This window comes from Nesoenas mayeri (assembly GCF_963082525.1).
Source record: "Nesoenas mayeri genome assembly, chromosome: 3".
Classification (NCBI taxonomy): Eukaryota; Metazoa; Chordata; class Aves; order Columbiformes; family Columbidae; genus Nesoenas; species Nesoenas mayeri.
Genome location: NC_137544.1, coordinates 388,128 through 409,968, shown reverse-complemented (window position 1 = coordinate 409,968; position 21,841 = coordinate 388,128). Strand labels below are relative to the sequence as shown.

The 21,841-nt window shown below is 64.6% G+C and overlaps 2 protein-coding genes across 2 annotated transcripts in view; both read left to right on the top strand.

Annotated features, from left to right (window-relative positions):
• The window catches only part of RAB10 (RAB10, member RAS oncogene family), a 42,014-nt gene extending 31,463 nt beyond the window's left edge, over positions 1-10,551 (top strand). Inside the window, exons 3-6 of the mRNA XM_080341080.1 lie at positions 1,646-1,784; positions 4,764-4,853; positions 5,176-5,277; positions 7,826-10,551. Coding sequence (XP_080197206.1) covers positions 1,646-1,784; positions 4,764-4,853; positions 5,176-5,277; positions 7,826-7,909 — 415 coding nt within the window. The 3' untranslated portion in view covers positions 7,910-10,551. The remainder of the gene's footprint in view (positions 1-1,645; positions 1,785-4,763; positions 4,854-5,175; positions 5,278-7,825) is intronic.
• Positions 10,552-13,332: 2,781 nt separating this feature from the next.
• GAREM2 (GRB2 associated regulator of MAPK1 subtype 2) lies at positions 13,333-20,787 on the top strand (the record flags this gene model as incomplete). Its single annotated transcript, XM_080342215.1, has 6 exons — positions 13,333-13,444; positions 15,204-15,344; positions 16,826-16,956; positions 17,419-18,516; positions 19,070-19,227; positions 19,932-20,787. The coding sequence occupies 6 exons, from the start codon at positions 13,333-13,335 to the stop codon at positions 20,785-20,787; spliced, it is 2,496 nt and encodes an 831-aa protein (XP_080198341.1).
• Positions 20,788-21,841: the final 1,054 nt, after the last annotated feature.

Here is a 21,841-nt window from a genome sequence, read left to right as displayed (position 1 = left end):
TGTCGTCTGTCGGGCTGACGTCCCTGAAACACACCAGAATGTGCAGTTAACTCTTAATTCTCAACTTAAGGGCATGCAAGCTGGTTTGTCCTGTGTTCCATCAAAGACCTCGGAATTAGATTGAAAGTACACACGTTCATTGATCTTGCATGATCATTTATCAGCATATTGCTTATAGAAATCTACATTTTAATGTTACAGTTACAGTACATCTGCTGGATTTACTTTCCTACACTTTGATCTAAAATTCTCCTGGGCTCTAAGCTGCAGCAAGTGCGGAGTGATGTGGGTCAGAGCGATGTGTGTCAGAGCGCTGTGTGTCAGAGCAGTGTGGGTCAGAGCGCTGTGGATCAGAGCCGTGTGGGTCCGAGCAGGGGCTGCAGCGGGAGGGCACTGTGGGGCCAGCGGTGGTTCCCGGCTCGGCTGACAGTGACGGTGACGGTGGCACCGCTGAACAAGCAGCAGTGTTTTGGGAGCTTGCACAGAAGCGTGCGCTGAGCGGCCGGTTTGTGCAGTGGCCACTCGGGTGGTCCGTGAGCACGGTACGTAACTTCAAAACGGTGGCAGAGGTTTGAGACGGCTTCTTCTGCCGTCCATTTGGCAGGAGCGGCTGGGGACAGGGGCGTCCGGGACGGCGCTGTTCTGGGCTCCCAGCCCAGCTCCCAGCCCAGCTGGGCTCCCCGTGTGCTGGAGCGGTTCTCGCTCCCGTTCCCGTGCTCACCGCGGCTCAGGATGCGCCGTACGCTTCCCTGAGATACGAGACTTGGCAACGCCAGTTTCTCCTTTTGAGTGCAAGTTTCAAGCTGTCAATAGAAACCCAAAGTTCAAGATCAGCAGGTTTCTCCTGTGGCTTGGGGCTGGGTTTATTTATTGTGGTGGGACAGCAGAGCTGCCGCCACGGTCGTGTGAGCCAGGCTCAGCGCTCCGGTGCTTCCGCCTCTGTCACAGCTGACTCTGAAATGGCTTTTAACAAAGCAATTCTCTTTAAAGTTAAAACCAAGAGAGAAACTTGAGGGCCCAAGTTTCTGCACCATCTTGGGCCTGGCTTACTGGAGCTTGTCCTTGTGTTCTGAGCGCCCGGCGGCAGCTGGGGGCTGAGCCGTGCAGCTGGGGGCTGAGCCGTGCAGCTGGGGGCTGAGCCGTACAGCTGGGGGCTGAGCCGTACAGCTGGGGGCTGAGCCGTACAGCTGCGGGCTGAGCCGTACAGCTGGGGGCTGAGCCGTGCAGCTAGGGGCTGAGCCGTGCAGCTGGGGGCTGAGCCGTACAGCTGGGGGCTGAGCCGTACAGCTGCGGGCTGAGCCGTACAGCTGGGGGCTGAGCCGTGCAGCTAGGGGCTGAGCCGTGCAGCTGGGGGCTGAGCCGTACAGCTGGGGGCTGAGCCGTGCAGCTGCGGGCTGAGCCGTACAGCTGGGGGCTGAGCCGTACAGCTGGGGGCTGAGCCGTGCAGCTGGGGGCTGAGCCGTGCAGCTGCGGGCTGAGCCGTACAGCTGGGGGCTGAGCCGTGCAGCTGGGGGCTGAGCCGTGCTCGCAGGTGCGCGCCGGAGCGTGCTCCCCGTCGCGGAGAGCGCGGCCCGTCCCCCAGGCAGAGCCGCGGCCGCTCCGCACACCCCGCGGCGTTTCTGATGGCTGTGTCTGTTCTGCGCAGGGACACGGCGGGGCAGGAGCGGTTCCACACCATCACCACCTCCTACTACAGAGGTGCCATGGGGATCATGCTAGTGTACGACATCACCAACGCCAAGAGCTTCGAGAACATCAGCAAGTGGCTCAGAAACATAGATGAGGTGAGTCGCGTTTGCGAGGTCCCGGCACCGGGCGGTTGGCTGTGACCGCAGAGCGCGTGCTGAGTCCCGCAGAGCTCAGCTCCGGGACTGCCGCTGCTGCTCCAGCCCTGGTGGAGGGTGCGAGTTACACCTCGGGGCTCTGGGGGCTGCTCTTCGCCTGGGCCCTGCATCCCCCCTCAGCACTTCAGCAGCAGCGTGAAGGCTTGCAGCCCCGCACAGGAGCTGGCGCTGTCCTACAGGGCAGATCCAGGCATGAACAGCTGGTTCTGTGCTGGAGGATGCCTAGAGGTGAGGAATACACCGGGTGGTACCCGGGAGCTGCTGCCTGGGGGTGGCGTGCGGAGGAGCGGCGCTGAGCCGTAAGCTGCAGTGGTGCAGAGCAGCCCACCTCCAGTGCCAGCCTGGTTTATAACAGCTACGAAGGCTCGAAGACACTGCAGTAGGGTCACCTCGCTGCCGCAGAGCTGGTGCCCGGAGTCCTGTGCAGGTTCACCGTGGCTGCTAGAGCTGGTGTGGCTGCGGGGCAGGGCTGGCGGGCCACTCGCGCTGCACAGCTGCCCTGTCCTCGTTGGAGCTGAGCGCCAAACGAGGAGCCCAGGACAGGGTCAGGTGGAGCAGAAGAAACCCATGTGGAAACATTCAGTGCCTGGATCCTCAGGAGTTGGGTCTCCGGGGAGTCCGAGATGTCAGAGAGCAGCACAGCTCTTAGTTCTTGCTTTGTTCCCAAATGGAACCAAAGTTGGGATTTTGCAGCTTGGTTATGTTCCTGGAGAGCACGAGGCCGGCCCTGCAGAGCTGAGCGCCGCCGCTGGGTGCTGCTGGAACGTTCTTACACAGGAAAAGGGTGATATTGGGACTTCAGTTTCCAGGTGTGAGGAATGGGAAACTGTACTGCTCGTGGGAAGGTGGACACTGGGGGTGCAAAAGGGGTGGGGGTCCAGGCAGCGCAGGAAGAGTCTCAGCGACGAGTTGAATGTAAACTTGAACCCAAGGCCTTTCGGTTGTTTAAAAACTCCATAGCAGCCCGGAAGCCGAGTGACTCACGTCACTCGTACCGTCGAGTGTGAGGAGCGGCTGTGCTCGCTGACCTCGTGTTCTTCAGTCTGTGTCACACAAGCCTGTGTGGCTGCTTTCAGGTGCGCGCTGGCTGCGGTTTGTCAGGGCTGTGTGGCGCCTGAGGAAGCTGTTTCCACTCTGGAAGCTCGGGATTGAGGGTGCTGGCAGGAGGGACGGGTGAAGCCGTCCTCTGAGGCTCCGGCTGCACTCTTGAGGCTTCTCGGTAAAACGTGTGGCGGGTGTTACTCTGTCACGTACAGGATCATTGCAGATGTTGTGAATGAAGTCAATAAGCGCTTTGGCTTTACAGGCAGTTAATATTGCCGAGGATCTCCTCTCGAGCAGAACTCCCACTTAGCCAGCTGCTGTTCCGAACCGCTGTCCTGTGCGGGAGGCTCTTCTGCGGGGTACCTAACCCTGGATTTAGAAATAGCCGGGGAACCTAGAGGGGTGACACCTTCATCCTTGCTAGACACTTTATTATTTCAAGGCCCCCCGTTATTTCACAGTCACCCGTTGTGCAGAGGCGGCTGTGCCGGCACATGGGCTCAGGGCCGGCAGGAGCGCGCGGTTCGGTGCGGCGGGGCTGGCGGTGCTGTGCGAGGTGTCCGGTGCTGTGCAAGGTGTCCGGTGCTGTGCGAGGTGTCTGGTGCTGCGGGAGCACTTCTGTGTGTGCATGAAAGATGAATGTACACGGTATGTTAATCTGCCCGTGCTGTCCGGCTGCCCTTCCTCCCTGTGACCCGAAGGGAAAAACGGGGTGATCTCCGGAGGAGCATGAAATGGGTTATTAGTGGGAGCGTGGATCTCTCCCCTCTCTAGTTCTGTTAGTAATTCTACTGTAAAGTAGTATTAAGGCTGTTGAAGTGAAAGTAAATTCAGATTAGACTCTCCAAGAAGCTTCTCATGGCAGGTCTCAAAGTACTTGAGTTATCCACTTAAGTGATGCTTGTGCTGCTGGAATTTCCTGCTCACGCGGTGCGTGTCCTTGGCACGTTCTTTGGGCGCCGCCGTGGATGCTGGCAGCGCTGCGGCAGCCGCGCGGCCGGGGATCTGCGCTCATCCAGCCTGCCCTGGGCAAGCACTGGCACTCGCTCTGGCCTGGCACAGGTGGTTCCCGTGCACGGTCCTGCCTTTTGACGCAGTCCTGCTCTGGGTGTGACAGCGCGATGGCTGGGAGCAGCGCGGTGCTGGAGCGCCCTCATTTCCCTTTGCTGGCTAACTTGGTAACTCCTCTGAAAATAACTGCAGCGGAAGGAGTTCTTTACTAAGTCCTTGGTAATCTGGCTTTGCGGTGGTTGACAGCATAGCCACACTTTGTAAGGACACTACCATGTCTACAACAGAACTGTGCTCAGGACCCTTTGAGCAGCCGGGAAGCGGCGGCGCCATGCGGAGCGCGTGCGGCACGCAGGGCGGGCGGGTGGCAGCCGCGGCCGTGGGTGCGCCGGTCCCCTCCTATCTCTGAATGTGCCCATCTGGCACTTGTAAAACCAGGCGCCCCGCAGTCCACGCAGGGAGCTGGTCTGTGCCCACGCCACGGAATGCAAACCAGCGAAGCTTTGACGGGCCGGTGTCACTAACGGGAAGAACCAGGGCTGCAGAGCAGCACTTGGTCTTTTTCCCGAAAGGACTTCATGCTTGAACTACAGAAATAAAAAGGACAGGGAAACAACTGGCATTGGTTTGGCAACGGAGCCCGTCAAACCCGTAGCGGGTGTCTGGTTCCACTTGCAGGGTACGTGAGCAGTTTGGCCCAAACTCGCTGTCTGAAGGGTTTGCAGCAGCCTGTGTGCGGCTCAGGCCAGCGCGGCTGGGCCTGCGAACGTCAGGCGGGGCTTCAGCCGCTCTGGACGCGCAGCAGGGAGGCGGACACTCGCTGCGGGTGGGGCACGCGTCAGCCTGCATCTCGTCTCATTTCAGCACGCCAACGAAGACGTGGAGAGGATGCTGTTAGGAAACAAGTGTGACATGGAAGATAAGAGAGTTGTCCCTAGAGCAAAAGGCGAGCAGGTAAGTGGTGGACAAAATCTTGCTTATCAAAGTAAACTGACATTTTTCAGGCATCCCTTAAGTTACTTATCACCTGGCAGCCTTGTGTGATATCTGTCTTACGTTCAGGCATTGACACTAAAGTGTTTAATACACTTTACTTGCTGTTTCTGAATCAGTAAGTCCTGAACCTTCTGTTGTGGCACTCTGCGTAGCTCGCACTCGTGCTGCCTGCTACGGCTGGAGAATATTGCCTGTGTAAAAGCTGCTAATCCCCACGTCACAGCAGCACCTTTGAGTAAATCCATGGCGATGCTAACAACCTCTTTCTTTTCTGGTCTAGATTGCTAGGGAGCATGGTATTAGGTTCTTCGAAACTAGTGCAAAAGCAAATATAAACATTGAGAAGGCATTCCTCACATTAGCAGAAGACATTCTCCGAAAGGTAAGTGCCTCTGCCTTTCATTTGGAAAAAAGAGCCAAAACTTTCAGTTCCTATTGCTTTTGATGTTCGCCCGAATTGCCGCCACTCTCGCGTTTGCCGTGCCGAGGCACGTGGCCCTGCAGGAGCGGTGCTGTGCGCCGGGAGCTCCTGGGCTCCGGCCACTGGTTTGGTGTTCCCTTGCTGTGATGCTGTCTGGAGAGAGCGGCGCACACCGGAGCCCGGCAGCGGGGCTCCTGCTGCTTCGGCCCTTCGCTCCCGGTTGTGCCACGCGTGCGCTTGGGGCTGAACCGTTTCACCTGGGCTGTGCGAGCCGTCCTGTCCCTGCGCCACCCCGGCGATTCGCCAGGTCTGCGCCGGGAAGGGCTCAGCTGTGCTGGGCAGGACAGACGGACGAGATCTCTCCCTCCCACCTCGTTTCCAAGGACTAACCCTCTTGGGCTCCATTTGGGGTTTTATCACAAGGTTGTGTGGCAGCTGGGGACAAAGCAGGGGCCACCGGTTCCCCCGGCGGCTGCTGCTCCTCCTGACACGCAGCGTCCCGCGAGGATCCCGTCTGTGCTGCAGCCTGCGCCCAAGTCTGCGTGCGCAGAGCCGTGTGTGTGCGCAGAGCCGCGTGTGTGCCTAGACCCGCATGTGCGCAGAGCCGCGTGTGTGCGTGGAGCCGCGTGTGTGCGCAGAGCTGTGTGTGCGCAGAGCTGTGGGTGCGCAGAGCCGTGGGTGCGCAGAGCCGTGGGTGCAGAGCTGCGGGTGTGCAGAGCTGCGGGTGTGCAGAGCTGCGGGTGTGCAGAGCTGCGGGTGCACAGAGCCGTGTGTGCAGAGCTGTGGGTGTGCAGAGCTGTGGGTGTGCAGAGCTGTGGGTGTGCAGAGCTGCGGGTGCACAGAGCCGTGGGTGCAGAGCTGTGGGTGCACAGAGCCGTGTGTGCAGAGCTACATGTGTGCAGAGCTGTGGGTGCACAGAGCTGTGGGTGCACAGGGCTGTGGGTGCACAGGGCCGTGTGCGCAGAGCCGTGTGCGCAGAGCTGTGAGTGCGCAGAGCTGTGGGTGCGCAGAGCCGTGTGTGCAGAGCTGTGGGTGCGCAGAGCCATGTGTGCAGAGCTGTGGGTGCGCAGAGCTGTGGGTGCGCAGAGCCGTGGGTGCGCAGAGCCGTGGGTGCGCAGAGCCGTGGATGTGCAGAGCTGTGGGTGTGCAGAGCTGTTGGTGTGCAGAGCTGTTGGTGTGCAGAGCTGCGGGTGTGCAGAGCTACATGTGTGCAGAGCTGCAGGTGCGCAGAGCTGTGGGTGTGCAGAGCCGTGAGTGTGCAGAGCTGTGGGTGTGCAGAGCCGTGGGTGTGCAGAGCCGTGGGTGTGCAGAGCCGTGGGTGTGCAGAGCCGAGGGTGTGCAGAGCCGTGGGTGTGCAGAGCCGTGGGTGCACAGAGCCGTGGGTGCGCAGAGCTACATGTGTGCAGAGCTGTGGGTGCGCAGAGCTACATGTGTGCAGAGCTGTGGGTGCGCAGAGCTGTGGGTGTGCAGAGCTATATGTGTGCAGAGCTGTGGGTGCACAGAGCCGTGTGTGCAGAGCTACATGTGTGCAGAGCTGTGGGTGCACAGAGCCGTGTGTGCAGAGCTACATGTGTGCAGAGCTGTGGGTGCGCAGAACTGTGGGTGCACAGAGCCGTGTGTGCAGAGCTGTGGGTGCGCAGAGCCGTGTGTGCAGAGCCGTGTGTGCAGAGCTGTGGGTGCGCAGAGCTGTGGGTGCGCAGAGCTGTGGATGCGCAGAGCTGTGGGTGTGCGGAGCTGTGGGTGCGCGGAGCCGCGGGTGCGCGGAGCCGCGGGTGCGCGGAGCCGTGGGTGTGCGGAGCTGTGGGTGTGCGGAGCTGTGGATGTGCGGAGCCGCGGGTGCGTGGAGCCGTGGGTGTGCGGAGCTGTGGCTACGCGGAGCCACGGGTGTGCAGAGCTGCGGGTGTGCAGAGCTGCGGGTGTGCAGAGCTGGACTCGGTGAATGTTCAGATTTGTTTGTGAAGAGCCATCAGTAAATGTCCGTGTCCGACCAAACGCGCTGCCTTGGGTTTGTGCTGCGGGCCGAGTTCCGTCCCGTGGCGCGGACGAGCGCGTTGGTCCCACTGGGCGGCCGTGTCCTGCGGGAGGGCAGGCTGCTTTCGGACAGCCCTTCTCCGTGAGCCGCGCCTGGCTTTGTGAGGTCGTCCGTTCACATTCTGAACTCCAGCTCATGTTGTGTTGGCGATTTCCTTCCCCACCAGCATCCCGGTGTCGGCTCTACGAGCGGAGTCCAGAAGTAGTTTTGGTTTCCTTGGTGGTGCGAGTTCAAAAGGTTTGGGTTTTCCAGCTTTCCAGCTGCTGTTTATTCAAACCAAACCAAACCCCACCGCTAAACCGATCTGCAGTGCGGTGCTGGTGAAGGAAGGAGGGCTCCCCGCGTTTCCGTGCCGCGCTCTGTCCGCGGTTTGTTCACAGTGTAATGGGTGCTGTCAGCCTTTTGGGAGCCGCCGTGTCTTCAGCTCTGGTGCGTCCCTCCAGAACGTGTCTAACTCCTTGTGTTGTGTCGTTGCAGACCCCTGTAAAAGAGCCCAACAGTGAAAATGTAGATATCAGCAGCGGCGGAGGGGTGACGGGCTGGAAGAGCAAGTGCTGCTGAGCGCCTCCGGGTCACCAATCGCCATCCACCGCCCCTTTCTTCTCGCTGCAAAACAAACCACTCTGCTCGTTTTTAACCTTAAACCGATGTTCTGTTCCTCATCTTAACAAGCTCCTGCCTCCCTCTGTTCTTCCGTTTAGGACAGCTTGCGTACTATAATTTTCTCAACAACATGTATAGGAAAATCATCTCTGCGACTTCATTTTTTAATGTACCCGCTCAACTTACCACTACGGTTTGGTTGTATTATAGTCCCGTTCTCCTGACATTAAACCATAGCAATCATATGCAACTCTATTCTGCAAATTGTATAAGAATAAAAGTTAGAATTAACAATTTCTTTTGTACAACAGTGGAATTTCTGTCACGGATCATGTGCTTGAGTCACCGTGTTCTCTAGATGCATCAGCAGAAGAGCCAGGAAAACACTCATTTCGCCTCCAGCCTGTGAATGGGGTTTATTTTGTCCTGTGCCTTATGTGGAAAGGAACTTTTGGTTTCGTTTTGTTTTTCTGCTGGTGGAAGCATGTGCAGGAGACATAACCATCCACACGTGCCCGTTTGAGTACCCGACTGATCGCTTTCCGTAACCGCTGGTGTCATGCATCGAGGACAAAGGGTGGTGCGAAAAACACGCCATGTAATCTGCCGTGTCTCCTCGTTGGTGATCTTGCCATTCAGAGCCGTTCTGCTGCCGTTTCTTTCCTCACTCGCAGCTCTTTCCTTTTGCCTGCATGCTGCTTTTATTTGCATTTCTTCATGGTGTGATGTGTTAATTAAAAGGATGGCAACGCGGTATGTTTGCCAAAAATTTAATACAAAGCACTGATTTTAGCTTTCAAGGTAAAAATGTGGAAGATACCTACTAATTTCCCTCTAGCAATGTCAGTCACTAGTATATCTCCTCTCCTCCTGCATAGCCGTGGGGTTTATGATATGGAAGAGTTCTTTGCATGCACTAGTTTTCTATGGAGGGTGATGTGGTCGTCTACTTTATGTGTATGAGTATAACATGTGGTTCCCCAACTGACAGCAGTTCACGTGGACCTTTCGGTTCTCTCCCCGTCAGCCGCCGCGGCGCGTTCGGTGGGCAGGCCAGGCCGAGCCAGAGCAGGAGCAGGGAAGGGAGGACACACACGCTGCGTTTATCACCTCCCGGAAAGCGGCCCCATCTCCAGCGTTAGAGCCGAGGGGCTGGGACCCGGGGGTCTCGCTCCGTGTGCAGGGCCCGTCAGGACGGCCGGGGGTCACTGAACCCCCTGAAACCTCCACTCAGAGCACAGGGAGTTAAACCCCCTGAAACCCCCACTGAGAGCGCAGGGAGCTGAACCCCTGAAACCTTCAGTAACAGCACAGGGAGCTGAACCCCTGAAACCCCCGCTGAGAGCGCAGGGAGCCGCTGCTCCTCCCGGGACAGGAACTCATGGAACTGGTTGCTCCTGCCCTCCCAGGCCTCACCGTCTCCTTTAGAGCTTGGCTTTGGGACTGTCTCCGGTAAATAACTAAAGTAGTAAATAGCGCTGATTTATTTGTAATGAAACGGCGATGTTTTAACATTGAGGTTGTAGTTCGGAGCAGCTCGGTGTGTGTGGCCTGACGAGGTGTCTCCGTTGTCCCGTCTGGCGTCTCTGTCCCCGCGCGTTTCGCGGCGCAGGCCAGCGGCTGCGGGGCCACCGGGCTGTTCGTCCCCGTCCCGCCACGGCCGCTCAGCCTTGTAAATACAGACCGGCTACCTTGTGGTTAAATCTGCACTTTTAACATGATCAAAAAGGGAAAAATGGAGAAACAGACAGCAAGGGGGTTTTTGTATAATCCTTGTTTTAAACGTGAGCTTTTTGTTTGCCGCCAGGGGCTTGGCTGCCGCTGGGGGTCCCTCGGGTCCGTGGTAGACGCTGTGTTCATTGAAACCAACAGGTAGAGAACAGGCCGCTCGCTGGTGCCGCTCGCTCCCACCTCCGCTTCCTACTCTCCTTAATAAACTATTGCTAGACAGTCTACTTGTGTTCATATTAAAAACACGAACTTTAGCTGCCGGGCTCGGCCGTGTTTTGTGTTGTGGAGCGCGAGGCCCAGCGGGGAGGAGCGAGCAGCCGAGGCGGTGCAGGTGCTGAAAGGAAAACGATAATAATAGTAACGTAGGAGGAATTTGCAGTACCTGTATTGGTGCCAATGCCTGACCTCTGCTCGCTCAGCCCGGCTGCTCCTGCGCCTCGCGTGGGGTCGCTCGCCAGCCGCGCCGGAGCCCGTGCTGGAGCCCCCGCCGGCCTGGGAGGATGCGGGGCCGCTGTCCCCGGCGTGGGCAGCTCCGCGCGGCGCCTCGGCACAGCACCAGCAACGCAGCTTGGTTAGGCTGGGCACCGTAGGTAAATGCCGAGGTGGAACGTGTCCTCTGGAGGTGCTCGGGGGGAACGTGGTGCTTCGCGCTCTCGGACTCGGACGGTGGAAAAACAGCATCACCTGAAGGTCTAGGATTAATTCCCATGCCTACAATTTTTTTATTAATCTTTTAATATTTTTGCTACTCCACTCTGGCTTTTTATTTAAAACACATTCTTTTGTACCACTTACTGTATCAAATTGTATAAAAGATCACTGTCCCATTCTTGGTCATACCAAGAGCAAATAAAAGCTTTTATAAACTTGCACTGGTTCCTTCCTGGGCCCGTGACGTCCCCCGCGGCGCGGGAGGCAGGATGGGGCCCGGCTGCGGGCCGGAGCGCGGCGGTGCGGCCGGGCCGGGCCGCTCCGGGGGCGCGGGGCTGAACGGGGGGGCGCCCCCGCCCGTCCCCGCCGCCCGGCGGGCGTTCGGCGGGCAGAGCCGGCGCTCCTGTGTGCGGAAGCGCTGGCTGTGGTTTCTCCGGGGCGGGACGGTGCCGCCTCCGCCCGGTCCCACCGCGGAGCCCCCGAGAGCCCGGCTCTGCGCAGGACCGCGCTTTGGGAAGCGACGGTTCCCGCCCGTCCGGTGCGGGTGGGAGCTGGGGGCTCCAGCCCCCGCACCGAGCAGGGACCGTCCTACCAGTCCCTCCAGCGCGGGGGAGCGGGGGCTCCGCGGGTCCCGCAGCCTTTGGGCACTTGGGTTGGGGATGTCACCTCCGCAGCAGCTCAGCGGGGGCCCTGTCCGTGTCCCCGTCCGCGTCCCCGTCCCCGTCCCCGTCCCCGTCCCCGTCTCCGTCCCCGTCCCCGTCCCCGTGCCCGTGCCCGTGCCGTGCTCTGCTGCTCCGCTCCCGCTGCCATGGAGCCCGCACGGGGATTTGTGCTGCCGGTAATGAAGCTGCCGCCGGGGCTGCGGGTGTCACGGCTGCGGGGCCCCCTGGCGGGGGGACGGGGCCCTGGGGAGCAGCGCAGCCACCCCGAACCCTCCCCGTCCCGTCCCCGGGGTCTCCACGGCGTTTTGGGGTGTGGAGGGACGGGTCTGTCCCTGCCTGGTCACCTCTGGCCGTGAGGAGCTGGGGCCCGTGCGCAGCCATCGGTCACTGGCGCGGTGGATTTGGACAAGGGGGTTCAGGGAGTTCAGGGAGGGGGGACCTGGTGGGAACCTTCCCCACAGACACCGCCCGGCAGCTCTCAGCTCCCACTGCTCGGGGTCGTGCCCATCGGAGTGTCCTGAGTCTTGTTCTCCTCCTGCTTCTGTATCATCCCTGTTCCATCCCCATCCCTGCTCCATCTTCATTCCTGCTCCATCCCCATCCCTGTTCCCTCCCCGTCCCTGCTCCATCCCCGTCCCTGCTCCATCCCCATCCCTGCTCTGACCCCATCCCTGCTTATTCTGACAAGTTTTCTGTGTGTCCCGGCACATTCGGGCTTTGCTCTGGTGGATCCAGACGCTGCTCCAGTGGCAACTCTGGGTGTCCTCCCGCGTTAACCCAGCCTGGCCCCCTGCACAGAGTCAGCCCTGGTGGAGGGGTCGGGGTCGCTGGTGCCTCAGCTCTGCCGGGGGCTCCCGCCAGGGACTGGGGTGCAGGGCGGGATCGGGCTCCTCGCCTGTCCCTGGCCCGCGCCCTTCGTGTCGCCCCCGCCGCCGCAGCCCCCTGCGTGTTCCAGCCCTTCCAGCCCTGGTGTCCCCTTGGGAACCCCGGTGACGTCCCAGCACCCCCCGCCCCGCACAGTCCCCGCTGCACCGGGACGGGGGACAGAGCTCAGGGTCACCCCTCGCCCCTTCCCTCCAGGGCCAAAGGGAGCTGAGACCCCCGGCACCCCCGGGCAGCTCCGGGCGGTTGGGCTCAGCCCCGGTACCCCCGGGCAGCTCCGGGCCGTTGGGCTCAGTCCCCGGAACCCCCGGTACCCCCAGGCAGCTCCGGGCCATTGGGCTCAGTCCCCGGAACCCCCGGTACCCCCAGGCAGCTCCGGGCCATTGGGCTCAGTCCCCGGTACCCCCGGTACCCCCGGGCAGCTCCGGGCCATTGGGCTCAGTCCCCGGTACCCCCGGTACCCCCAGGCAGCTCCGGGCCGTTGGGCTCAGCCCCGGTACCCCCGGGCAGCTCCGGGCCGTTGGGCTCAGTCCCCGGTACCCCCGGTACCCCCAGGCAGCTCCGGGCCATTGGGCTCAGTCCCCGGTACCCCCGGTACCCCCGGGCAGCTCCGGGCCGTTGGGCTCAGTCCCCGGTACCCCCGGTACCCCCGGGCAGCTCCGGGCCGTTGGGCTCAGTCCCCGGTACCCCCGGGCAGCTCCGGGCCGTTGGGCTCAGTCCCTGGTACCCCCGGTACCCCCGGGCAGCTCCGGGCCGTTGGGCTCAGTCCCTGGTACCCCCGGTACCCCCGGGCAGCTCCGGGCCGTTGGGCTCAGTCCCTGGTACCCCCGGTACCCTCGGGCAGCTCCGGGCCGTTGAGCTCAGTCCCCGGTACCCCCGGTACCCCCGGGCAGCTCCGGGCCGTTGGGCTCAGTCCCCGGTACCCCCGGTACCCCCGGGCAGCTCCGGGCCGTTGGGCTCAGTCCCCGGTACCCCCGGGCAGCTCCGGGCCGTTGGGCTCAGTCCCCGGTACCCCCGGTACCCCCGGGCAGCTCCAGGCCGTTGGGCTCAGTCCCCGGTACCCCCGGTACCCCCGGGCAGCTCCGGGCCGTTGGGCTCAGTCCCCGGTACCCCCGGCCGAGCGGCGGTTCCTCCGGTCGGCGCGGGCGGAGCCGCCGCCACCCCGTGGGCAGCATCCCCTTCCCGGGGCTCCCCCACCCTCGGGGTCTCCACCGGGGATGCCCGGCCAGGGGTCCCCGCCCGCCGCCGCCTCCCCCCGCCCCCGGCGCGGGGGTTCCCGCCTGTCGGGGCGGGCGGGCAGGAGGGGCCGGGGGCGGGCGGGGGGCGGCTCCCGCTGCCCCGCTCCCCCGCTCCCCGCCGCCCCCGGCCCCGCCGCTGCCCCGGGCCGCCGGTGCCGATGGAGGCCGGCGCGGCCGCCCCCCCCCGCGGCCCCGGGCCGGCCTGAGCCGCGATGCGATGGAGAAGCTGGCGGCGGGGCTGGCCCGGCTCCGCTGGAGCCCCGCGGCGCTGCCCCTCGACACCATCGTCAGCCAGTGCCGCCTGCCCACCCTCGTCTGCCTGGGGCACGGTGAGCCGGGCCGAACCGGGCCGGGCCGGGCCAGGCCACGGAGCGGGACGGAGCGGGGGGAAGGGTGCGGGGATGGGGAGGAGGAGGAAGGCTGGAGCGATGGGGAGGAGGAGGAAGGCTGGAGTGATGGAGAGGAGGAGGGAGACTGGAGCGATGGGGAGGACGGAGGGAGGGAGGAAGGCTGGAGCGATGGGGAGGAGGAGGAAGGCTAGAGCGATGGGGAGGAGGAGGAAGGCTAGAGCGATGGGGAGGAGGAGGAAGGTTGGAGTGATGGGGAGGAGGGAGGGAGGAAGGCTGGAGAGTGATGGGGAGGAGGAGGAAGGCTAGAGCGATGGGGAGGAGGAGGAAGGTTGGAGTGATGGGGAGGAGGGAGGGAGGAAGGCTGGAGAGTGATGGGGAGGAGGAAGAGGAGGGAGGGAAGCTTGGAGAGGCAAGCACGAGGGAAGGAGGATGGAGTGATGAGGAGGAGGGAGGGAGGGGTGGACGGTGGAGGGATGGCAAGGAGGGAGGAAGGCTGGAGAAGTGAGGAGGAGGAGGAGGGATGGGGAAGAGGAAGAAGGGCTGGAGGGACAAGGAGGAGGGAGAGGGGAAGACTGGAGGGGCGAGGAAGAGGAGGGAAGGAGACTGGAGAGAGGAGCAGGAGGAAGGCCGGGGGTTGAGGAACAAGGAGAGAGGAAGGCTGGAGTGATGGGGAGGATTATGGATGAAGGCTACAGGCCTGAGGAGGAGGAAGGAGGAAGACTAGAGGGACCAGAAGAAGGGAGGGAGGCTGGAGCGATGGGGAGGAGGGAGAGAGGAGGAGAGAGGTGGTGGAAGGGATGAGGAGGAGGAAGGAGGAAGGCTGGAGGGGTGAAGAGGAGGGATGAGGGCCAGAGGGGTGAGGAGGAGGAGGGGGGAAGGCTGGTGGGCCTGGAAGGTTGGGATGGAGCTGCTGTCCCAGCTCCAGGGCTGCTGCTGGTTCTTGTCCCGGGTAGGCCGGGGCTGTGGGGGCAGGGGGGACCGGGCTGCCTGTCCCCAGATCCATGGGGCTGCTGGGCCGTGGCGTGGGGGGTGCTGTGGGGGTGGCACCTCCTGGTGACACGCTGGGGCTGGTGGCACCAGGCTGGCAGGAGCTCGGAGCCACCACGTCCTGTGTCCCCCTCCCCGGGGCACAGCCAGGCTGGGGTACCCGCTGGTGACCCCTGCGCACAGGCTGGGTGGGCTGCGGGGGGTGGGGGGCACAGGCGTCAGCGCAGGGTCACCCCGGAGCGGCCATGCAGGCGGTGTCCCCCTTCAGAGCTGGGATCCCCCTCCAGAGCTGGGATCCCCCTCCAGAGCAGAGATCTTCCCTCCAGAGCAGAGATCTTCCCTCCAGAGCTGGGATCCCCCTCCAGAGCTGGGATCCCCCTCCAGAGCGGGGATCCCCGCTCCGGATACGGGTGTCCCCGCTCAGGAGCAGGATCCGTCCCCTCCGGCGCGGGGCTGGTGCTGGGGCCGTGCGGGGTTGCCGGGGTGCAGCGGCGGTGGGGGCCCCTGTGCCGGCCCCAGCTCAATAAACTTGTTGTTTGCGGCGGCTGCGGCTTTTCAGGGGGGACAAAGAAATTGTTTCCTGGGCAACTGGCGGCTCTTGGCAGCGGCACCTGCTCATCCCGCCGCCGGTCCCGCTGTCCCGCGGTCCCGCTGTCCCGCGGTCCCGCTGTCCCGCGGTCCCGCTCCGGGCCGGCCGCCCGGCTGCCGGGGGAGCGGGGTGTCGTGGGGCGGTGACAGCCCTGTCCCGCAGGCGAGCGCGTGGAGGGCGTGAGCGCGCAGGACGTGCTGCTGGTGCACTCGTGCCGGCAGTGGACCACGGTGACAGCCCACAGCCTGGAGGAGGGACACTACGTCATCGGGCCCAAGATCGACATCCCGCTCCAGTACCCAGGTGGGGGGCGAGGACGAGAGGGTCCGTGTGCCCTGGGGCATCAGGGCTGGGAGCCCCGCTCCAGTACAGCCCAGTCTGGGGGAGGAGCCGCGCTGGTGGGGGGGCTGCTCTGTGCCCCTCCCGCCTGCAGGGCTGCTGTGGGGGACAGGGATGGCGTGGGGGTGGGGATAAGGATGGGACAGGGACAGGGACACAGGTGGGATGGGGGGAACCAGGACGGGACGGGGGTTGGGATGGGAGACAGATGAGGACGGGATGGGGAAGGGATGGGGACAGAGTGATGGGGAAGGGATGGGAATGAGAATGAGGACGAGTTGGGGTAGGGATGGGGACAGAGCTGGGACAGGGATGGGACACGAATGCGACAGAGCTGGTACAGGGCTGGAACAGGGGTGGGATGGGGCTGGGACAGGGCTGGGATAGGGATGGGGTAGGGATAGGACAGGGCTGGGACAGGGCTGGGACCGGGCTGGGACAGGGATAGGACAGGGCTGGGACGGGGCTGGTGCTGCAGACGAAGCTGCTGGAGCTGCCGGCGGCTGCGGTAGCAAGAGCCTTAATGACCCCTCTAAGTGCTGCCATGGCGGTAATGAGTCCTGCTAGTAAATAAATAATGCGAAATGGAGCGGGGGAGGGGTTAATTGCCTGTCCCGAGGGTGGGGGCCGGCAGCTGTGTTAACCGGTGCTGGGGGCCCAGCCTGTGGCGCTGCCCCCGGGCACCGCGGCTCCAGGCTCAGCCCATCCCCGCGGCCCCGGTGCCGCGGCCCCGCCGGAGGCGCCCGGGATTAACATTCCGCTCAGGTCCGGCCCCGCCGAGCTGAGCCCATGCCGGTGGCGCTGCCGATGCTGATGGCGCTGCCGCTGCCGATGCCGATGGCGCTGCCGATGCCGATGGCGCTGCCGGTGCTGATGCCGATGGCGCTGGCGTGGCGGCAGTTTGGCTACCGGCCGCATCCCCGACTCTGGCCCTCGCCTCGGCCGCCACCCTCGCTGCAAACCCGTCCCCTCCCATGCCCGTCCTGCCCCAGGCGTGGGGCAGAGGGCGTCACGGGGCCCTCGGGGGTCAGGGGCAGGTTCTGGGGAGCAATGGGGCTCTCTCCAAGTTGGGCTGCTACTCTGGCCCTGCCCCAGGAGGGTTCCCCGTCCATGGGGTGTTTCTGGGGCCTCTTTGGGGTGGTCCCTGCAGCTCCAGGGGTGCTCGGGTGGTGTTGACGCCCAGAGCTTCAAGATTGGCCCCACCCAAAAGCCCCCCGACATTGCCTGTGTGGGGATGGGTGTGGGGGGTGCTCTGGGGTCCCCTTGCAGCACTTGGACACTCCGAGTGAAGCCCACAGAGGTGCCCCCAAAATGCGATGGGGACCCCCAGCCAGTGTTGGGGGCAGCTGCCCCCAAGGGCGATGGTGTCCCAAGGTGGGTCACAGCAGGTCCCTGTGCCCAGGCCCTGGGTTCCTCTCACAGCCGGCTCCGGCTGCTCCGCGCAGGGAAGTTCAAGCTGCTGGAGCAGGACCGGGACCTCCGCGAGCCCGTGCAGTACTTCAACAGCGTGGAGGAGGTGGCCAGCATCTTCCCGGACCGCGTCTTCGTCATGGAGGCCATCACCTTCAGTGTGAAGGTCGGTATGGGGACAGCAGGGGACAGTGGTGGGACAGCAGGTGAGCGTCAGGGAGTGGTGGGGAGACAGCAGGAGTTGGTCGTGGGACATCAGGTAGGTGATGAGACATTGCAGATAGCGAGGGGACAGCAGGGTCTGATGGCAAAAATCAGGGGGCGGCGGTGGGACATCAAGGGTCGGTGGTGGGACATCAAGAGAGGACAATAGGCCAGCAAGGGATGGTGGTGGGACATTGGGGTATGATGGTGGGACAGCAGGACTAGGTGGTAGAACAATGCAGATATAGTGACGGGACAGCAGGGTACGATGATGGGACAGCAGGTATGATGGTAGGAATTAGGGGGGCTAGTGGGACATCAAGGCACGGCAATGGGGCAGCAAGGGTTGGTGGAGACACGCACGGGTCAGGATGGTGGTGGGACAGCAGGACACGGCTCCCGTGACGGAGCCGGCCCCGTGCAGGTGGTGTCGGGGGAGTTCAGCGAGGACAGCGAGGTGTACAACTTCACGCTGCACGCGGGGGACGAGCTGACGCTGATGGGCCAGGCGGAGATCCTCTGCGCCAAGACGGTGAAGGAGAAGTCGCGCTTCAGCACGCTGCTGCGCAAGCTGGGCAAGGCGGCGCCGGCGGGCGCGGGCCGGCAGGTGAAGGGCAAGATGCCGTGTCTGATCTGCATGAACCACCGCACCAACGAGAGCCTCAGCCTCCCGTTCCAGTGCAAGGGCCGCTTCAGCACCCGCAGCCCGCTGGAGCTGCGCCTGCAGGAGGGCGAGCACACCATCCGCAGCATCATCGAGAAGGTGCGGCTGCCGGTCAACGTGGCCGTGCCCAGCCGCCCCGCGCGCAACCCCTACGACCTGCACGCCATCCGCGAGGGCCACTGCTACAAGCTGGTCAGCATCATCTCCAAGACGGTGGTTTTGTGCTGCATCCTCCGCCGGGACGAGCTGGTCCCCTTCCACTTCCTGCTGCTGACCGACATGCCGCGCTTCCAGCTGCCCGAGGGGCTCCTCGCCGGGGACCCGCAGCTGGACAAGCTGCTGCGGGACAGCGCCGCGTATTGCCACGACCGCTTCAACCCCGACGAGTACTCGCGGGCCGTGCGGGAGGCCAAGCCCGACTTCTCGGAGGAATGCGCCAGCCCGCGGCGCCTGCGGCTCTGCCTGCCCGCCCGCACCCGCGAGGAGCTGAGCCAGCCCCTGCAGCGCCTGTCACTCTGCCCCTGCGGCACCGCCGGCCCCCGCGAGCCCCCCGCGCGCTGCCCGGGACCGCGGGGCGTCACAGGGGGAGCCCCGCGCCCGCCGCTGCCCGACTTCCCCGACCCCGACCGCGAATACGTGACGCCCGACTGGGCCGAGCCCGAGTTCAGGACTCAGGAGCTGCTGGAGATCCCGTACGAGGAGCTCTGGAGCAGCCCCGGCGCCGAGCGCTGCTGCGAGCCGGGGCCTCGGCAGGACCGCGTCTCCGCGGGGACCGTCACCCCGCTGGGCTCCGCACAGCGCCCCGGGGAGCAGCCCCGCGGGGACACCCCGCCCCCCGTGCCACCCAAATCGGAGGCGGTAAGACCACGGCCCTGTGCCGGGGATGGGGAACGATGGCCAGGGCTGATGCACCGGGGTACGCGGGGGTGACCCGCACAGCCCCCCCGGCAGCCCCACGCCACGGGCAGGGGGTGCACAGCCCGGGGCCGTGCTGGGCCCCACGGCACAGCCAGCCCCACACTGCTCCCCAGTGCTGTGGGGCTCCGTGGTCCCTCCTCAGCTCTGTTCTGTCGCCCCAGTGCTCAGGACACCCTGGTACCGTGGGGTCCCCGGTTCCCCGGGGCTCTCTGCACCATGGGGTACTTGAATCCCTTGGGCTTGGCAGCACCATGGGGTACCTGAATCCTCTAGGCTCCCCTGCACTGTTAGAGTACCCAAAATTTCAGGCTCCCCTCCACCATGGGGTCCCTATATCTTTTGGCTCCCTGCACCATGGGGTCCCCAGTTCCCTGGGGCTCCTGTTGGTACCCAGAGCTTCATGGCTCGACCAGGGCTGGTTGCCCCCGGGCCCCCGTCATCCTCCGGGGGCAGATCCCATCACCACTGGCTCTGACCGTGTTCCCCCTCCCAGGTGAAGGAGGAGTGCCGGCTGCTGAACGCGCCCCCCGTGCCGCCCCGGGGCGGCCGCCCCCCGGCGCCCTGCAGCCCCCCGGCCCCGCTGCGCTGCCCCGCGCCGGCGCCCTCGCCCAGCCCCAGCCTCTCCTACTACTCCTCGGGGCTCCAGGACGGGTGAGCGGCCATGGGGACACCGGGCGCTGGGGGGTGGGATGTCCCTGCGGAGCCGGGCTGGGGAGGGGGTGACGGCTGAACACGAGCCAGCGTGTGCCCGGCGGCCAAGAGGCCACAGCACCCTGGCTGGTGCCAGCACTGGTGTGGCCAGCAGGCCCAGGGCAGTGACCGTCCCTGTGCTGGGACCTGGGGAGGCCAAACCGCCAACCCCGGGGCAGTTCTGGGCCCCTCACGCCAAGAAAGGCCTTGAGGTGCTGGAGCGAGTGCAGAGAAGGGAACGGAGCTGGTGAGGGGCTGGAGCACAAGTGTGATGGAGCGGCTGAGGGACCTGAGGGTTCAGCTGGAGAACAGGAGCTGAGGGGAGACCTTCTGATCTCTGACCTGCCTGAAAGGAGCTTGGAGCCAGGGGGGTCGGGCTCTGCTCCCCAGGAACAAGCGCCAGGAGCAGAGGAAACGGCCTCAAGTTGCCCAGGGGAGGTTGAGGTTGGATGTGGGACCAATTTCTTCCCCAAAGGGCTGTGGGGCATTGGAACAGGCTGCCCAGGGCAGTGCTGGAGTCACCAGCCCTGGAGGGCTGGGCAGACGGACATGAGGTTCTCAGGACATGGGGCAGTGCCGGGGGGGTTATGGGTGGGCTCCGTGGTCTCTAAGCTCTTTCCCAAGCGGTTCCGTGGCTCATGGTGATGCTCCCCTTGCTCCCGCAGGTCGGTTCCCCGCAGCGGTTCCCCCTCGCCCGACACCTACTCCCTGTACTGCTACCCCTGCACCTGGGGCGACTGCAGAGCCGGGGAGGCGCCCGTGCGGCCGCTGCCCCCCAGCGCGCCGCCCCCCGCGCCCCAGCCCACCTGGGCGGACCCCTGGGCGTTCCTGGAGGCGGGCGCTGGGGGGGGCAGCGGCTGCTCGACCCCACTGCCGGGGGCCGAGCCCCCCCTGAAGCCCCACCGCAGCTGCCCCCGCCTCAAGCCCCCGCACCCCCAAAAGCGCTTCGCACCCTTCGGGGCGCTCAACCCCTTCTCCGGCCCGGCCGAGCGGCCGGAGAGCCCCGAGTGGCCCAAACCGCCTTCGGCCCCCTCCGCGCCCCCCTCCTGCTCCTCCCCTGAGCCCTTCGCCCCCACGGAGGAGCCGGCGCCCCCCCCCCGCCCGCCCAAGGGTTTCGAGGGGGACGGCATCGTCATCCGCGGGGCCGCCGCGCTGCCCAGCGCCGTCCTGCGCGGGGCCGAGGGCGTCACGCGGCTCTACCTGGCGCAGGGCGTCATCGAGGTGCCCCCGGCCGCGCGGGGCGACGGGGGGGCCCCGCCAGCCGCCCCCCGGCCCGGCGGGGCCGGCTCGCCCTGGCTGCCCCCCGCCGACCTCTCGGCGCTGTCGCTGGAGGAGGTGTCCCAGTGCCTGCGCTTCATCGGCCTCTCCGAGGACGTCGTCAGCTTCTTCGCCCGCGAGCGCATCGACGGCAGCATCTTCGTGCAGCTCAGCGAGGAGATCCTGGCCGACGACTTCCGCCTCACCAAGCTCCAGGTGAAGAAGATCATGCAGTTCATCAAGGGCTGGCGCCCCAAGATCTAGCTGAACCCTGGGGACCCCCGGCCCCCGGACCAGGGCTCTGGCTCCCCCTGCTCCTGGCCCCGCTCCGGGGTGCCCCACCTGGGTTTTCCGTGGGTTTTCCCCCCCCGGGCAGCCTGGCCCTATTGCCCAGCCCACCCCCCTTCCCGTTTTAACACTGGATGGTAATTTTGGCCCAAACGGGCTGGAAAATCCTGAAGTTTGCATTGAACTGGTTTTAACTTAATCCTTGTGGATTAGCGTAATAAACGTACAGAAGAAAATCGGGGCAGCGGAGAAGCGCCTCGCTTGGGGGGGCGGAAAGGGGGGTTGGTAGGGAAGGAGGCTCTGGGGGTCGCTCCCATTCTTGCCCCCCCTCACTGGTCGGGAAGGGATCTGTGTCCCCCCCAAGGGAAGATGCTGCTCTCCAGGTTGCTCCAGGCAAGCTCGGGGCCTGAAGGACAATCCCCTGGCCCAGAGACACCCCCAAACCGCCCCGCTGCCCCAGGGGCCACAGCGAGTGCCACCGGACCCCCTGAGCCCCCACAGACCCAGAGCAACCCCTGCACTGGGAGGGACTGGGACCATTGGGGGCACAGGGTAGCGCTTGGGAGGGGCTGGGGACCCTGGGTGCACAGGGTGGCGCTGGGAGGGGCTGGGGACCCTGGGGGTACAGGGTGGCACTGGGAGGGGCTGGGGTCCCTGAGGGTAGAGGGTGGCGCTGGGAGGGGCTGGGGACCGTGAGGGTACAGGGTGGCGCTGGGAGGGGCTGGGGTCCCTGGGGGTACAGGGTGGCGCTGGGAGGGGCTGGGGTCCCTGGGGGTAGAGGGTGGCGCTGGGAGGGGCTGGGGACCCTGGGGGTATAGGGTGGCGCTGGGGCCCCTGGGGGCAGGGCTGCCCGGTCGAGGCTCAGACCCGCCAGCACAGCCCTGTGCGCCGCAGGGGCAGGTCCCGGGCGCTGCACCCCGGGAGCGCTGGCGCTGGGCAGGTCACGTCCCAGCCCCGCTGTGCCCTGGTGGCTTCGCGAGCGAAGCAGCGGTGACAGGAGCAGCGCAGCGTGACCCCAGCGTCCGGGCGC